The following is a 17,589-nucleotide window of genomic DNA, read 5'->3' as shown; positions in this document are numbered from 1 at the left end:
ACTATAGTCCTTATTGCTTGTAACAGGAATCGTGGGAGGATTTTGGCGAGAATCCAATTGATTACAACCCGTTGTTCGAGACTACTATAGATTTCGAAACGCGTGACGATGCTTTCAATTGGGCTCAGAAAATCGCATTTGAGAATGGGTTTGCTTTGGTTAAAGCAAATAACGGAGCTAAAAATAGGAAAAAGAACGGGTTGTTGGCAAGTTATTTTCGATGTAAAAGACATGGTAAACCAAAAGAATCGGACGATCTTGAAAAGCTAAGGAGGTCGCAGAAGTGTTCATGCAAGTTTCGTATACGTGCCGTTCAAAATTTCGTGTCTAAAAATGATAAAGAGACGGTGGTGTGGAACATTGTAACCTCCGAGGGTGCTGGACTACACAACCACAACGTAGCCGTTTATAAGGACGGGGATCGGCACTTTGCGGGATTGGACGCGGAAGAGAAGGCATATGTTAGGCAACAAACATTGGCCGGGGTTCTACCGAGGGATATTAAAAATGGTCTTCATTTGAGAACCCCCGAAAAACCTCAACCGTCAAGCACCCAACTATATAATGAAACAAGGAAAATTAGGAAAAAAGTTATGGGTGAAAGAAACACCGCTCAGCAAATGTTGGCTCTAGCGGTGGAAGCGAAATACGTCCACTTCTACGAGATTGATTCCGAGTCAAAAGAGTTGACTCACATTTTCATGGCTCATCCTCAAGCGATTAAGTTGTTCCGGGCTTATCCTTATGTCGTCCTCATGGATTCGACTTATAAAACCATTTATAAGAATCCACTCATTGAGATGGTTGGTGTGACACCCACGGGATCTTCCTTCTTAATTGCATGTTCGATGATTCCTACCGAGTCTGACGTGAATTACAAGTGGCTGTTGAGAACGTTAGATGCGATTTTAGATGCCACCGGAGTAGCGTCCCCTGCTGTATTTGTCACCGACCGGGAATTGGGTTTGATCAGCGCTCTTGAGCAAGTATTTCCCCGGGCTAAGCATTTGTTGTGTAGATGGCATGTGAACAAAGCCGTCAATGCAAAAGCCTTGACATCATACAAAACTGAAAGTATGAGGAAACATGTCATCTCAAATGAAGAAGACGGTTGGTTTAAGGTGATCAATGCAGTTATCGAGGAATCGTTTCAGCGTGCTTGGCAGTGTTTCCAACGTAAGTGGCCGAAAATGGAGGATTATGTACGGACAACTTGGGGTCAACACGCAGGGAAGTAACGGTAGACACCCACTAACACCAATACTATCTCGGCGTGATGCTATCCCTAGCTGTCAGTACAAGTAAGCCAAACAAGCCGCACCCCAAGCATATGAACCAACCCGCTCAAGACTATCAAACAAGGGCAACAATTGAGCGGACACCCTATCACCACTCTTATCCATGAAAAGAGTATGACCCAGTAACATAAAGAGGTAAGCCCGTAACGAGTCAGACTCGTTCTCTAGGTAAACAACATTCCTCAACTCCGATGTTAGTAAACCGCCATTCTTGTAGAGCGGTGGTATAATATCGGACTCAGGAACTCCATAAAATCTCGCAATCTTGCCCCTCAGACCACTGTCATCATCCTCGCCCGAACCGGCCACAAGCACCCGATCACCACTAACAGGTATCCCAAGAATATGCTGGACATCATGGCGCATGATACTAATCTCTCCAAAAGGCATATGGAAAGTGTTAGTATCCGGGTGCCACCTCTCGATAAAAGCACTAAGGAGTTTATCATCTAGACCGGTGGTAAAACACTCCTTCAAAACCCCAAGCCCGCTCGCCTGTACCCTAGCTGCAACACCCTCAGTGAGAACCATGTGCCTAATCTCCCTCGCAGCTTTCAGCCTCTCGTAGAGCTTGATCCACGGCCTCATATTCTCTGGGTTAGGGTCCGACCAACTGTTGAACGCAACGTGACCACCAAAACTCCGTAGGGTGTTAGGGTTCCTAGGACCACCAGGAACGGGCTCTCTCAGGATCAAAGAACTATCCCTCCTCGGCCTCCTCGACCTATCGGTGCTAGAGGATTCTCTAACACTCGAATAACGTCCTCTACTATCCCGGCCCAACTTCAGACTCAACACTCTCGGCGGTGGCGGGTTCGGTTGGACCACATACTCTCCAGCATCCTCCTCCTCCTCCCCGGAACCGTCATCCGACGGCTCACCTCTCTATCATGCTGGTAACTACCAGCAACCTCCCGTGATCTAGCCTCCTCCGACTCGCTAACGACATGACCGGGAGTAGGCATCATAACCATTCCAGACGTCTCTCGAAGTGGGGGTGGCTGCTTGTGGGCCTGCTTAACTCGCAAACGACGCTTCGAGCCCGTAACATTACGCCCAGCAGTACGGCCGTGTATGTTCTGGGCGTAATGTTAGGCAGAGGCGGAGCATTCATGATTGCCTTTCCTCTTTCATTTCGATCTGCCATCTGCATTAGGAAAATATAAGTTGTTAGAAAACACGTTAATCGACTAAAAAACATATAAAGTAACAAAAATCGGCAAATAATAGCATAAAACACGGTTTTTTTAAAAAAAAATTAATTTACCGCGGACGAAAGTGGAAATTGCACATTTGACCACAGATCAAACCAAGATAACCAAAGTTTGACCACGGTCAAACGTGCAAAATCCACGTTCACCGTGGTAGAAACGCCCCATTTCAACGTTCACCACGGTTGAAACGAAGGAAAATTACGTTTCACCATGGCTGAACGTAAGATTCCAACGTTTCACCATGGTAGAAACGTGGTTTTCCAACGTTTACCACGGATTAAACGGGTTTTTCCCACGTTTGTCCATGGTTAAACGTGATTTTCCCACGTTTGGTCGTGGATTCCCCTTCCCCAGATTCTTCGACTACCATTCGACGCAAACAACAACATTAATCGAGATCTAATTCAACCTATTTAGCAACCCGATTCAACTAATTAGCAACAAATTAACACAAAACAACAATACAATTACAACTAATTAGCAACAAAACAACTAACCAACTCAATAATAATTCAACAAATTGGATACAAAAACATAAACTAAATTCACCTATTACTACCAAATCCAATCAATTTAATCGATTAGCAATAACAATAAATGAAAGAAAACTATTTAATTTCATAGTTTAACTCAATCACATTCAATTTCTAAACTAATTTAACAAAATAAAAAATAAAAAACGTGTGTTGTAGCAGGCAGCGGCGTGGTGACGGCGGCAGGGGCGTGGGGGTAGCACCGGTGTGGTGGTAGCAGCGGCGGCGGTGTTGTAGTGGTGGTGGCCGAATCGATTGAGTGTTGATTTTTGATTTTTTTGAGTTAGAGAGAATAGAGAGAATTGTGTTTGTGTTAGTGAGATAGTAGGGGCAAGTGTCGTCTTTTTTTTGAAAAACGTCGTCGACGTTTACTAAAACGTCGTCGATATTTACGAATCCGGTTAAAAGAATAATAAACCTTCATTTCTTTTTTAGAAATGAAGAGGATTCTTACTCGTAACATCTACCGTGTGGGACTAGTCTAAAGTCCTTATCATTAATTTGATCACATATGTACTTGAGCCTCGGACAGTCTATAAATACCAAACATCAACATCACATTTTCTTCCCATCATATAACCTCAAATAATCTACATACTCTCTTCAAAGCGATTCATTTCTAAAAGAAACAAAAACCTAAGAGCAACTCCAATGGCAAACTATAAAACCTTGTAGTTTGCCTTACCTCATTATTTTTCTAAGCAACAATGCTTTCAAGCTACAACATCCTCCAATGGCAAACTACGATAGATGTAGCTTAAATGGCCCTACATAACATATAAATATTGTAATATAAATTATTTTATTATTTTGTAGTTACTTATTTTATTTCAAGCTACGTAGCTTGACAAAGCTACATCGGCTTACAAGCGGTAACATATTTTTATACTCCAATGGTAAGCAACATGCTTGATAATTTATAATAATGGCAAACAAGTTCTTATATGGAACCATTGGAGTTGCTCTAAACAACAAATAAACTATGTCTCTTGTTGTTTACTTCACTTTCATTCTCTTCTCTATTGTATCTGCTTGTGATGAGTGTGTCCTATCTAAAGCAGCTATCTATACTAAACCTACTTCTCTTTCATGTAACTCTTCTCTTTCTTCTTACCCGATTTCATGATTTTTATTACACCCATTTCTTTTTCTATTCGGATTTACTATCATGCATACCGAGTAATTCTTATGTAAGACAGTTGTATAGTGTTTAAATGGTCAATTATATATATATATATATATATATATATATATATATATAGAATTAGGTTCAAATGAGTCCACCTTCCTTAGGTGAGTCCATGAGTCCTATTCTTAGCCATTAGATTATAACAAAATCAATGGCTAAGATTAATTCTGAAAATAAAAATCCATATAAAAACCAACAAACCCTAATTTCATTCACTCACTCACTCACCTCCCTCACTTCCACTTCTCTCTCTAAATCTCTAAACCTCTAAATCCCTTTCTCTCCTCTTCCTCCTCCCACCCCGCCGCAACCACCGCCCCTCCTCCTGACGCCGCCACCACCGTCCCTCCTCCCAACCCCGCTTCCACTGTCACTCTTTCCCGCCTGTCTTCCCCTCCCTCGGCACAACCCGTCGCTGCCACGGTGCCTGTAATTTTTTTTTTTTCTTCTTCAGATCTGAAACAGTTTTTGTTGTTGGTGGTTAGAGATGCGGTGGATAATGGTCGCCTGCCCCGCCGCCTCTATCCCTCCCCCCTTTTTTTTTTTTTTTTTTCAGAGTTGATTGATAGTGTTTTCAGATTTAATTTAAAGGGGTTTGGGGTTTGTAAATTTCAATGATTCATGGTGTTTTGGTGGTTCATGTGGGGTGTTGGTCGCGGTTGTGGCTGCCGCCACTCTTTCTTCTCGGTTTTTTTTTTTTTTTTTTTTTAATAAGATTCGTGGTGTTTTGGTGGTCATGTGGGGTGTTGGTGGCGGTTGTAGCTACCGCCACTCTTTCTTCTCCGTTCTTTTTTTTTTAAAGATCTACGGTTGTTGCAGCGTTTCCGCTTTTTTTTTTTTTTTTTTTTTTCTTTTTTTCAGATTTATAGTGGTGGTTGTTTTCGGTGGTGGTCTTTTCTGGGGATGGTGGTCGTGTTGATGTCACTGTTTTTTTTTTTTTTTTTTTCGAATGGTGGTGCTTGGTGGCGGCGTTTGCAGGGTGACGTAGTGATTATTGGCTCGGCGGTGGTGGATTGATTAAAGTTACACATATCGACTATTAAAGTGACATCGTTGAAGAGTTACAGTTTCGCCTTCAAGTGACATCGTTAAAAAGACTTGTCGTTTCGCTTAAAAATTATATAGATTAAAGTTACACTCATGTGGCATTAAAGTTTCACTCTTGGACCATTAAAGTTACAATCGTGTATTAGAGAAATTACATAAATTTTAGTCACGAATACATTACCTTTAAAAACATAAAGTTTCGCTCCTCATCATTAAAATTTCTAAGCGAAAAAAAAAAGTTTCAAAAATGATGACTAAAGTTACCATCGTAAAACATTAAAGTGTCGTCCATAAAATGACAATATTACATAAAATTTATAAATCAGTAATATTAATTAAATTCAAATTTTTATATTAAAACTGTATAAAAAAATTAAAGTTTAAGATTTTAGCATTAAAGTTTCACCTGTAAAACATTAAAGTTATATATCTGTAAAAATAAATAAATTCAAAGTTTAATATTAAAAATTAGCTAAAAAAATTAAAGTTTCAATTTTTAGCATTAAAGTTTCATTCGTAAAACATTAAAGTTATATTTATAAATCTGTAAAATTAAATAAATTCAAATTTTAATATTAAAAATTGGCCAAAAAAATTAAAGTTTTAATTTTTAGCATTAAAATTTCATTCATAAAAGTTAAACTTATAATTGTAAAGAATTAAAGTTAAACTAATAAATTAAAGTTTCAGTTTTAAAACATTAAAGTTTTCATCTTAAAATTGTAAAATCTCAACCATCAATTTTAGAGATCAATGGCTAGGATTAGGACTTAGTGGACTCACCATTTTAGGTGGACTCATTAGAACTTGCCTCTATATATATATATATATATATATATATATATATATATAGCATCTCATATAATAATAAATAATGAGTTGACCATACAACCAGGGAACCTAGCTAGTAGTAAAGGTAAAACTCATTACCCGCAAATTTTCATAAAATAGTTTACTAGTATAAAACAATTTTTTTCAAAATTTGTTATATATCCTAATAATTTTATTTCTAGGTTTGCCTCAACATAGTTAGCCTGCTCTTGCTAATAGTGGAATAATAATTAATTAATGTGCAAAAGCTAACACTATTATATTCGCAATATAGTATAACAGTCTTATTTGAGAATTTGTGTCTAATGTAATTTATTAATTTGATGCAGCTGGAACATGTGGGTATGGCTCATTAGCTTTGAAGCTAAATGGTGGACACGTGGCAGCTGGTGTTCCTTCACTATACAAAGATGGTGCTGGTTGTGGTGCTTGCTATCAGGTTTAATTAATTCCATCTCCATTAACTTAATTAACGATATACTTATTCCGCTGTGAACTCCTCCTTCCGTCTTAATCATTTGTCCGCCTTTAATTTAATTATAGTGAATTTTGTGGATTAATTAAAGTGTTGTTAATTAATTAATACAGATAAGATGCAAGGACAGTGATATGTGCAGTAAAAGAGGGATTAAGGTTGTCTTAACTGACATTAACAAGAATAATAAGACAGATTTTTTGTTAAGCAGCAGAGCCTTAAAGGCCATGGCCTTACCTGGCAAGGATATACATGCTCTAAAGATTGGAGCTTTAGATGTGGAATATAAAAGGTAATTAAGATTATCATTTCGACTTTCGAGTAATGTATTTTCTAATATATATATTGCGGGTTAGACAATTGCATTTGAAGACGATAATAAGTGTCACGTACTCATGTCCAATTTAACTACTACTCGTATTTTTTAGCCAAAATTAGCTGACATCTGTATAGAAAAAAAAAAAAAAAAAAAAAGGCAGCTTAATATTTGTTGTCATATGTTATCTGTTTTAATACGGATTCGAATTAGGTAGGACCAATATATTATATATATACCAAATTAAATGCATGTTTAAATGTTTAGTTACATTTCGTGTGCACCAGGGTACCTTGTGATTATAAAGGTCGAAACTTGGCTATACGCATCGAAGAGTCCAGCAAAAATCCTGATTATCTTGTCATCCAAATTCTGTTTCAAGGTGGTCAAACGGAAATTGTAGCAGTTGATGTTGCCAAGGTAAATTGCTTATAAATTGTTATCTATCTATCTATTTAACACAAATATATATTCCCGATTTGTACATCAATATTAAATATCGGTCCATATAATTAAGTTTATATATATTCACATTGAGATCACCTATTTTACATTTAGATCAGCAAGAGTAATACATTTTGACACCATACTGAACGTGTCAAAAGCGTATTTTGTTCAGCTTCATTCAATTCAGTTCAGTTCAGTTCCATTAACTTCAGTTCATTTTAGCTCTTTTCAGCCGAAAAGAACGGGTCCTAACTCATTGAGTGTAAATGTAGGTGGGTTCATCAAATTGGACATTCATGACACGAAAATATGGAGCAATATGGGAAACCAAGAAGGCTCCAAGTAATGGGCCATTGCAGTTTAAATTTGTTGTAACATCGGGCTTTGAAGGCAAAAATATTTGGGCCAAAAATGTGGTACCAGCAAACTGGAAGCCTGGAGTTATATATGATACCAAAGTCCAAATTAATGATATTGCATTGCAAGGTTGCACTCCTTGTGCTGATACACAATGGAATAGTCCTTGTTTTTTAGGCCTTTGATGGAAAATTGTTGTTTTTATTATTTTTCTTTTTAAATACTCCCTCCTATTCTAAATAACCCTCCCTATTCAAGGGGGACACAAAAATTAAGGAAGGGAGTATTATATGGTAAAGTATTTGTGTGGGGGTAGGAAATTGGAGAGAGGGAAGATATTGTGTGATTAAAATAAGTATTGTTTTGGGGTAAGGTGATTAAAATAAGTATTGTTGTGGGGTAAGATGATTAAAATAAGATAAAGTATGGGTATTGTGGGGTATTGTTGTGGGGGTGGGGTGATTAAAATAAGTATAAAAGTTTGCCAAATAAGAAAATAGGGAGGGTATTGTGAATAGACGAAAAAGGAGATAGAGAGAGTTATTTAGAATAGGAGGGAGTATTAGATACAAATCATACAATTATAGTACAAAGTTTGATGTGGTTTTTCTTTCATGAAAATGTGATTTTTTTCATAAAATAATACGGTTTTTGTCATTTTCAGAAAAAAGGAAAATCCGTATTTCTATAAACTTCTACTCTTTAATTTAAAATATTTGTTATTCATGGCGCGTATTGTACGTGTTGATTCATTTTCTCAAGAATCAGAGCCATACATATTATAGGTTTTTTTTTTTTATTAAGCTCCTGCAATGAATTATTGCTTAAACTATAATTAAAGACTTGATATAGATGACCTAGAGAGTGATATACGAATTGCGCTAGAAATATACGGAGAGCATATAATTAATTAATACAGTATTAATCAAATACTGTATTTTACTCGTTCAAAAAGTTCAAGATTCCCTCAATTCCATGACGATGTGATTTTTGCACCTTTGGTCGGTGACATAATATTCTTATCTATGCCGGTAGGTTGGCCATCAATAACGCATTCCTAGTTAAGTCCAAAATCTAGGTTACTCCACACATGTATTCCAAGATTTTATAGTTAAAATTATACTCCATTTATTTCGGTTATTTGTTTACTATTTGTGGGAAAAATAAAAGCAGAAATAAAAGCAGTAACTAGACAAGGACCAGAAATACCGAATATGAAAGGTAGTGACATGGTGCGGAACCACTGCCTTAAAAACTATTATTCCGGTACGACCGTGGTGGCGATCAGCAATGACCGGTAGTTCACCAAGGATTACACTACTGCTGCCCCTCAGAATCGCCCACTCGATACTGACGGACCTGGAACTGATCAGAACTGTACCCAGAAATTTTACAGAGAGGAGAAAGAGGAAGATAGAAGAAGTGTGTTTTGTTGTGTGTTGAAGAATGAGAGCAGGTGCTGTATTTATAGCAAAATACAGACGGTTTTAGGAGCCAAAACGATCTCCTAAAACGCAGCCTTCAACCCTGAATAGTGGGAGTAAGACCCTCTCCCACTAATAGACTGGTTGACCGAAATAACACACAAGTCCGGATGAATCTGGACAAAAACACACAAGCAGGACCAAAAAGATAAAAGTGGGCCTTTGGCCCGCCCCGCAGGGGCTCTACCCGAGCCCGAGCCCGGGCCTTACCGGGCCGGCGCGCGCGCGCGTGTTGGACCCAAAACCCACAGGCCCAACAAACACAACAAAACCCACCTTGGTCCATTCTCTTATCCATACAAAGGACAAAGGGATATATAAATCCCACAAACTTGTTGTTCACCACCGATGTGGGATACACAACAAAGCAAAAAGTGGGTTTGCCTTTTATCAAGGCATCAATTCCAACACTATTAACATGTATACTTAACTAACAAAGTTAGTTATAACTAACTAATCAATGAGCAACCTAGGTTAGTTATCCTAACTATAGTCAGTTGCAATAGGTCGGTGCATTGGTGTATATAAATATAGCATGATCCTCATTGTAATACTTTACTTTTACATGAATACAATTTGGGTTACATTACTCTATACAAATCTCTTATTATCAATCAATTAAGATCACCAATACAAGATTATTGGTGTTTACATGATATCAGGTTCTTGATATCAAGAATCATACGCTTCCGCATCAATTAATCAAATCATTCGTTTACATCTTCATCATCTGTTCTTCTCATCTTCATCTTCTTACTTTGAAATTTCCTTAAAACCTCAAAAATGCCTGAACAAATCAACAATTCAGATTCTTATGAATATTACGATGACCCCCTTTACCTTTCATCATTTGACCAACCTTTTTCTCAGCTTACTGCATCATTGTTTGATGGTTCTGATTTCCTTAGCTGGAAACAGGACATCCTCATGGCTTTGGCCGCTAAAAACAAAGACGGGTTCATAAATGGAGTCCTGGTCACGTCTGCAACAACAGACAAGAAGTATCATCAGCATATCCGGTGTGATCTCATGGTGCTTAAATGGATTCTCAACTCCATTGACAAGCCTCTTCGTGATAATTTGAAGTACATTAAGACTGCCAAAGGATTATGGGATGAGATAATGGAAAGGTATGGTCAGTCAAACTTCATTGAAATCTATCAACTAACGCAAGAATTGAATGCCACATCTCAGTCAAATTCATCTCTTATTGAATATTATAGCAAGGTGAAACACTTATGGGAGACCTTGGACAGTTTGGACCCTGTACCAAATTGTTCTTGGGGCACACTTGCAGCTTGTACATGTACTCTTCTCAAAAGAATGCATGCTCGTGATCAACATGCTAAGTTTATCAAGTTCTTGATGGGTCTTAATGCTGGGTATGATATTGTTCGTACTCAGATACTTTCTATGGATCCTATTCCTTCCATCAGTAAAGTTTTGGGTCTGTTATAAAAAATAGAAAGGCAGAAACAGCTTACTGATGCTGTTGCCAATATCTCTGACATTACTGCTTATGCCAGCTACAAAGCTTCAGATGCCCCTTTTACCAAGAAACCAGACAGTCAGGTGGCCTGTTCATCTACTAATCAATATTGCAGTCGCTGTGATATGAATAATCACAGTCTTGAGAATTGCTTCTGGGTTAATAAGTGTCCTTCATGTGGGAAACTTGGTCATTCTGGTGATAAATGTTTCTTGGTTGTTGGTTTTCCTAAAAAGAACACTAAGGGCAAAGGAAATATGCCTTTTACCAAGGGAGGCAACAATACTAAAAGGTCTTCTAATGCAGTTGATGTCTTAGAAGATCATTCCCCTATTGATGATAACAATGGTGATGCTGCAGCAAACATTACTCAGTCGGTTTCATTTGACTCATCTGTGATTGATGGCTTGGTGACTTCTGTGGTGGACCAAGTCTTGAAACGTATTTCTGATTCCAATCAAGGGATTTCTTCATCTAATTTTTCAGGTACGCATCATGTTCACTCTGCTCATTCTTCTATTTGTTTGAATGACTAGATCATTGATACTGGTGCATCAGACCACATGACATATAATGTTAAGCTTTTGACTGATATTACTAAGTTAGTACCTCCTGTTATCATTGGTCTACCTGATGGCACAAGTAAAACTGTCACAATATCTGGTACTGTGCAGTTGATATCTGCTATAACACTTAAGAATGTTCTGCTAATTCCTGATTTTAAACAAAACTTATTGTCAGTTAGTAAATTGATTGACTGTAATTCTTTGTCTGCTGTGTTTTTGTCTCAACGTTGCTTATTTCAGGACCCTTTAAGTAAAAAGTGTATTGCTACAGGAAAACGAATAGGAGACTTGTATAGGTTTCAAGATACTGTCACTCAAAGCTTAATAAAGCATATTGCTGCTGTAGTTACTATTTTCATTCATAATTCTTCTGTTAATTCCAACTTAAGGCTGTGTTATAAAGCAACTCAGTCTGTATCATTGTTACTGTTCCGGGTGTAATTCCAGAGCAGTTATTTGTTACCACCCGTGCTTGTAGAATGACGTCTTTGGTTGAATCCTCCTCTCGGTCTCCTGAAACGATGAACAAACTGAGGGCTCGGCTTTGGACCGAGCGAACTCACTCCGACGCTCAAGTCAGTAAACTTAAAGGGATAAGTTGTTGTTACTTGGTGAAGTATATATTGTAGAGAGATAAGGAAGATATTACCAGATGAATAGTGATTCTTAGGTTAAATTGTGGATCCTTTCCTCAATGATAGTTGAGGAGTATTTATAGACTTTCACCTTTTGTCACGTAGTGGCCAAGTGGCTAGCAGGTGGAAAGACTTATCTACCCTCGGCCGAGGGACCCATGGCAGGCCGGCGGGCCCTGTTGACTCGCCGCCGAGGGGTCTTGGATATGAGTTCGCGGATGTGTGCCTCGGCTGGCTAGTTGTCCCCGCCGAGGCACAAGAGACAGGCCGACAGGCTGAGTTGGTTAGGCTGTCTAAGCCGTTGACTTGCTGTGGATGTCTTTGACCTTGCTCAATGTGTTGACTTGGTCAGCGGGTGCAGAATATGCCCCATCAGTTACATTCCAGGCTAGGGCATATTTCTATGGATAAATTGAAAGTTGCTAATAAAATCCCTACTGTTGATGCTTCCGATTTCCATTGTGAAACTTGTATCTTGGCTAAACATCATTTGTTACCATTTCCTAATAGTAGTTCTAGAGCATTGTGTTTGTTTGAATTGATTCACATGGATGTTTGGGGGCCTTACAAGACCCCTGCTTTATCTGGTGCAAAGTTCTTCTTGACTATCCTAGATGACTATTCTAGGAGTACATGGACTATACTTTTTCAAACAAAAGATCAGGTGCCTAGTCCTGTTAAACATTTCTTTGCTTATATTGAAAGACAATTCAATGCTCAAGTAAAAAAGATTAGAAGTGATAATGGAAGTGAGTTTTTGCATCATGTTTGTGGTTCCATGTTTAGAGAAAGGGGCATATTGCATCAAACTAGCATAGTAGGGAGACCACAACAAAATGACCGTATTGAAAGAAAGCATAGGCACTTGCTAGATACAGCTAGGTCTTTGAAAATACATGCATCCTTGCCCATTAGATTTTGGGGTGATTGTATTCTTACTGCCACACACCTCATTAATCTTATGCCCTCACCAGTAATTAAATGGAAAACACCATTTGAGTTGTTGTATGGTCATGTTCCTGATTATAGTACTTTGAAAGTGTTTGGATGTTCTTGCTACTCAACCATGCCACCAACTTATTTTGACAAGTTTGGGACTAGAGCTAGGAAGTGTGTTTTCTTAGGGTACCCTCACAATCAAAAAGGTTACAGGCTTTATGATATTAATACAAGGAAAATCTTTGTTAGTAGATATGTGATCTTTAAAGAAGATGAGTTTCCCTTTAAAACATCCTTGTCTAGTGACCAAACACACATAGTTAATCCAGCTGCATCCACTTTATTAGTTCCTTCTGTGCCTGCTAGTACACAGGAGGTTCTTACCCATAGTCCGGTCGACTTTGTTAGTTCATCCAACACCAATGTACACCAGGATACTGCAGTATCAGATCAGAACGTCCATAATAATTTAAATACTGAGAATGTTGTTCCCACTGGTCAAGTAAGACGTTCTGTGAGGCCTAAACAGCCTTCTGTTGTCTTAGAAGGCTACCACTGTCCTCTAAAATTGTCTGGCCAGCAGGATAATAATAATAATACCACACAGACAATGTCTAGTGCCTTGCATACTGCTGTGTTATAGGAATTGCAAGATTTTGATACTAGTTATATAGTATCCTTGGCCAATACCTTACAAGAGCATGAACCATACACATATTATCAAGCTAGTAAGGATCCAAGATGGATTGAAGCTATGAACAAGGAGATAAAAGCATTGGAAGACAATCAAACATGGGAGCTTGTTCATTTACCAAGTGGTAAAAAAGTCTATTGGGTCTAAATGGGTCTTTAAGATCAAGTATAAAGCTGATGGGAGTGTGGAAAGATTCAAAGCCAGGTTGGTTGCTAAAAGATATAACCAAGTCAAGGATAGGAATTACACCAACATCTTCTCACCAGTGGCAAAATTCACAACAGTCAGGTGTCTTCTAGCAATTGTGGCAGCTAAAGGATGGCCCTTATACCAGTTAGACATAAATAATACGTTCCTCCATGGATATCTAGACGAAGAAGTATACATGAAACCTCCTGAAGGATATAGAGTGAAGGAAGGTCAAGTATGTAAGTTAAAAAAATCCCTTTATGGCCTTAAGCAGGCATCAAGACAGTGGAACAAAGAGTTCACAAAGTACTTGCTTAGCCAGGGATATGCACAATCAAAACAAGATTACTCCTTGTTCACCAAGTTCAATACATTGACATAAAAATTTACAGTAGCATTAGTCTATGTAGATGATGTGTTATTGTCAGGAAATGATGCATCAGAAATCCAAAAAATCAAGACTGGTCTAGATAAGGTGTTTTCTATTAAGGATCTGGGAAATGCACGATATTTTCTTGGCTTAGAAATATCAAGAAATGCATCTGGACTGTTAATTAACCAGAGAAAGTATATTCTTGATATTTTATCTGATCTGAAGATGGAGAATGCTACCACTTCAGATTTCCCTATGCAAAAAGGCCTTAAGCTAAGCACAGATGCTGGTGATTTATTAGAAGATCCAGAGCAGTATAGACGGCTAATAGGCAGACTCCTATATCTGAATATGACCAGACCTGGCATCAGTTATTCTGTTCAACACTTAAGCCAGTTTGTGAGCCAGCCAAGAATGCCTCATCTTCAAGCAGCCATCCATGTTCTGAAATATTTTAAGAAAATAGTGAATGCAGGCTTGTTCTACAGTGCCAATTCAGGGTTACAGCTCACTGCCTTCACTGATGCAGATTTGGGACAATGTGCATTTTCTTGCAAATCACTCAGTGGGTATTGTGTTTTCTTAGGGCAATCACTTGTGTCTTGGAAGACAAAGAAACAGAAAACGGTCTCCAAGAGTAGTGCTGAGTCTGAGTATAGGAGTATGTCCTATACCAGCTCTGAATTAGTATGGCTTGATAATTTACTCAAGGATTTCAGGATAATTGTACCTAAACCCATACCACTACATTGCGACAATAAGGCTGCTCAGCATATCTCACAGAATCCAGTCTTCCATGAGAGGACTAAACACCTATCCATCGACTGTCACTATGTTCGAGACAAGCAAGATGAAGGATTTTTAGTCACTCAACATGTTAGATCAGGACTGCAAATAGCAGACATAATGACCAAAGCTTTAGGAGCTGAACACCATCAATTTCTCTCAGCCAAGCTTGGATTAATTTTCACCCCTAATCCAGCTTGAGGGGGGCATATTAACATGTATACTTAACTAACAAAGTTAGTTATAACTAACTAATCAATGAGCACCCTAGGTTAGTTATCCTAACTATAGTCAGTTGCAATAGGTCGGTGCATTGATGTATATAAATATGGCATGATCCTCATTGTAATACTTTACTTTTACATGAATACAATTTGGGTTACATTACTCTATACAAATCTCTTATTATCAATCAATTAAGATCACCAATACAAGATTATTGGTGTTTACATTTACCTTTGATTTGAGTAAAAAGATAAAAAAAAAAAAAAAAGGGAGAGGATTGCCTGTGGTTCTTGTTGATGGATGACATGTGGACACTAACACAAATGGATGATCAAAGTATTCATAAAAGACATTCTTAATACATAAAGTAAACAAATGAATGAGCGAGATACCTAAAAATGGAATAAGTAAACAAATGACTGAGACAGGAACAGTAATATATACGAAGTACATTATTTGTCCAAGGAGGCGAATAAACAGAATTGAGATGTAATATTCTCGAGAAAATTCACTTTTTTTTTATGCAAGAGGTAATAGTTTGTGCGGACCTCTCTTATTTTACCTATTGGTTATACTTGTAACAAAATTCGAACGAGTAATAAGGTTGAATTGAGATATTGAGGTTAAAATGTAGCTTAAATTTAACATAGAAGTGCTCTTCAACTTGTAAAATGAATGTTGGACTAGTTAGACATCTTTCTTTGCTGATATTCCCTATATTTTGGTAAAACAACGCCTAAAATAAGTGAGAACACGTCATCAAAGTTTGTTAGGATACTTGTTTTTCAAGAAATGAAGTTTTGAATAAAAAAAAGATGGAGAGTCAACCAATCACATAAGTTATAGGTAAAAACGTATCGAAAAAAACAAATCATTTCAATTACATAAATATATATATACTAAAAATGTAAACGAGTGATTAAGACAACTCGAGAAATTTTTTTAAACAAGTGATGAAAACAAAAGGATTAACAATATTTGAGATGTAATATGCTTGAAAAAATTCATTTTTAGAATGCACGAGGTGATAGTTCGTGCTGATAGATCTCTCTTCTTTTACCTATTCGTTATACTTTTAGCATACTCCGTAATTTGAACGACTAATAATGTTGAATTGACATATTAAGGTTAAAATGTAGCTTAGATTTAACATAGAAGTAGTCTTCAACTTGTAAAATGAATGTTGACTAGTTAGACATCTTTCTTTGGTGGTGATGGGGCATATTCTGCACCGCTGACCAAGTCAACATATTGAGCAAGGTCAAAGATGTCCACAGCAAGTCAACGACTTAGACAAATTAGCCGATCGACCCATCGGCCTGTCGGCTGGGTCTCGGCATGGCAACCTGTCAGCCGGGGCACATATCCGCGTACTCATATCCAAGAACCCTCGGCCGGCCTGCCATAGGTCCATCGGCCGAGGGTAGAACGGTCTTTCCACCTGCTAGCCACTTGGCCACTTGGCCACTACGTGACAAAAGGTGAAAGTCTATAAATACTCCTCAACCTTCATTGAGGAAAGGATCCACAATTTAACCTAAGAATCACTATTCATCTGGTATTATCTTCCTTATCTCTCTACAATATACATTTAGTCAAGTAACAACAACTTATCCCATAAGTTTACTGACTTGAGCGTCGGAGTGAGTTCGCTCGGCCCCAAGCCGAGCCCTCAGTTTGTTCATCGTTTCAGGAGACCGAAAGGAGGATTCAAGCAAAGACGTCATTCTACGAGCTACGAGTGGTAGCAAATATCTGCTCTGGAATTACACCCGGAACAATTGGCGCCGTCTGTGGGAAATCGCTACTAGAAGCTAGTCACATTCATTCCCAAGAAAAAAAAAAAAAAAAAAAAACCCACCCAAAAAGCTAAGAAGATGTCGAAACAACAAGACGTAGTCGTGACCGACGAAACCGCACTCTACCAAGATGATACCTTCAACAATTACGGTCGTGCGGCCCTCCACCGGCGGAGTAATCCAACCGGAGTTCGGGATGCCAATAATACCAGACACGCCGTTGCCCGCCAACCAGGTCACCATCATGGGACATGTGGTTGACGTAGCAAAACTGAAAATGCTCCTGGACCTAATTGGTAATACGCCTGCTCACACTGTCACGCCGACAAGAGCGGCGGAAACCGTCCGGAGACCCGGGGCAAAACGTGACTCCGAGAAATTTGAACGGAGCACTAGGAGAAGCTGACCCAGTCAAGACGCCGGGGGAGCCCAAAGTGGGCGTGGTAGACCTAAGTCCTTCCCGCACTCATGGGAGGACAGCGTCCCCGCAGCACGAACGAGGCTTACCCCAAAGGAGCCAGAGGAGCCCGACTCAGCAGAGTTGGAGAAGAAGTCCGAGTCGAAGAAGGAGTCCTTCCCGCTACGAGGGGAGGAGCCGGATTAGGAATGCGAGGAGCCGATCGCCGCGTGTCGTTCGACACGTGGTCGAGACAGCCCCTCGGCGCCTCGTCCTAGAAGTCCAAGTGCCAACTAAGCTCAAGTT

General features: G+C 38.7%; 3 protein-coding genes across 3 annotated transcripts; all 3 read left to right on the top strand.

The window, feature by feature from the left end:
* The first annotated feature begins 620 nt into the window (after positions 1-620).
* On the top strand, positions 621-1,238 carry LOC141649857 (protein FAR1-RELATED SEQUENCE 5-like). The gene has a single exon (XM_074458530.1). It carries the CDS (start codon positions 621-623, stop codon positions 1,236-1,238), a length of 618 nt encoding a protein of 205 aa, XP_074314631.1.
* Positions 1,239-4,027: 2,789 nt separating this feature from the next.
* On the top strand, positions 4,028-7,892 carry LOC141649856 (expansin-like A2). Its single transcript, XM_074458529.1, has 5 exons — positions 4,028-4,136; positions 6,442-6,551; positions 6,701-6,879; positions 7,191-7,323; positions 7,623-7,892. Exons 1-5 carry the CDS (start codon positions 4,028-4,030, stop codon positions 7,890-7,892), a joined length of 801 nt encoding a protein of 266 aa, XP_074314630.1.
* Positions 7,893-9,974: 2,082 nt separating this feature from the next.
* Positions 9,975-11,687, top strand: LOC141649855 (uncharacterized). Its single transcript, XM_074458528.1, has 3 exons — positions 9,975-10,587; positions 10,657-11,166; positions 11,239-11,687. The coding sequence occupies exons 1-3, from the start codon at positions 9,975-9,977 to the stop codon at positions 11,685-11,687; spliced, it is 1,572 nt and encodes a 523-aa protein (XP_074314629.1).
* Positions 11,688-17,589: the final 5,902 nt, after the last annotated feature.

Source organism: Silene latifolia, chromosome 3 (genome assembly GCF_048544455.1).
Source record: "Silene latifolia isolate original U9 population chromosome 3, ASM4854445v1, whole genome shotgun sequence".
NCBI classification, from domain to species: domain Eukaryota; kingdom Viridiplantae; phylum Streptophyta; class Magnoliopsida; order Caryophyllales; family Caryophyllaceae; genus Silene; species Silene latifolia.
Note: the sequence above shows the minus strand (reverse complement) of the source record. Positions and strands in the feature narration are given on the sequence as shown.

Coding starts and splice junctions, on each gene's coding strand:
- LOC141649857 (XM_074458530.1), top strand. CDS start 621: ATGTTGGCTCTAGCGGTGGAAGCGAAATACGTCCACTTCTACGAGATT.
- LOC141649856 (XM_074458529.1), top strand. CDS start 4,028: ATGTCTCTTGTTGTTTACTTCACTTTCATTCTCTTCTCTATTGTATCT. Junction 6,552..6,700: donor GTTGTGGTGCTTGCTATCAG/GTTTAATTAATT, acceptor TAATTAATACAG/ATAAGATGCAAGGACAGTGA. Junction 6,880..7,190: donor TTAGATGTGGAATATAAAAG/GTAATTAAGATT, acceptor CGTGTGCACCAG/GGTACCTTGTGATTATAAAG.
- LOC141649855 (XM_074458528.1), top strand. CDS start 9,975: ATGCCTGAACAAATCAACAATTCAGATTCTTATGAATATTACGATGAC. Junction 10,588..10,656: donor TGCTGGGTATGATATTGTTC/GTACTCAGATAC, acceptor TATAAAAAATAG/AAAGGCAGAAACAGCTTACT. Junction 11,167..11,238: donor TTCTTCATCTAATTTTTCAG/GTACGCATCATG, acceptor CTGGTGCATCAG/ACCACATGACATATAATGTT.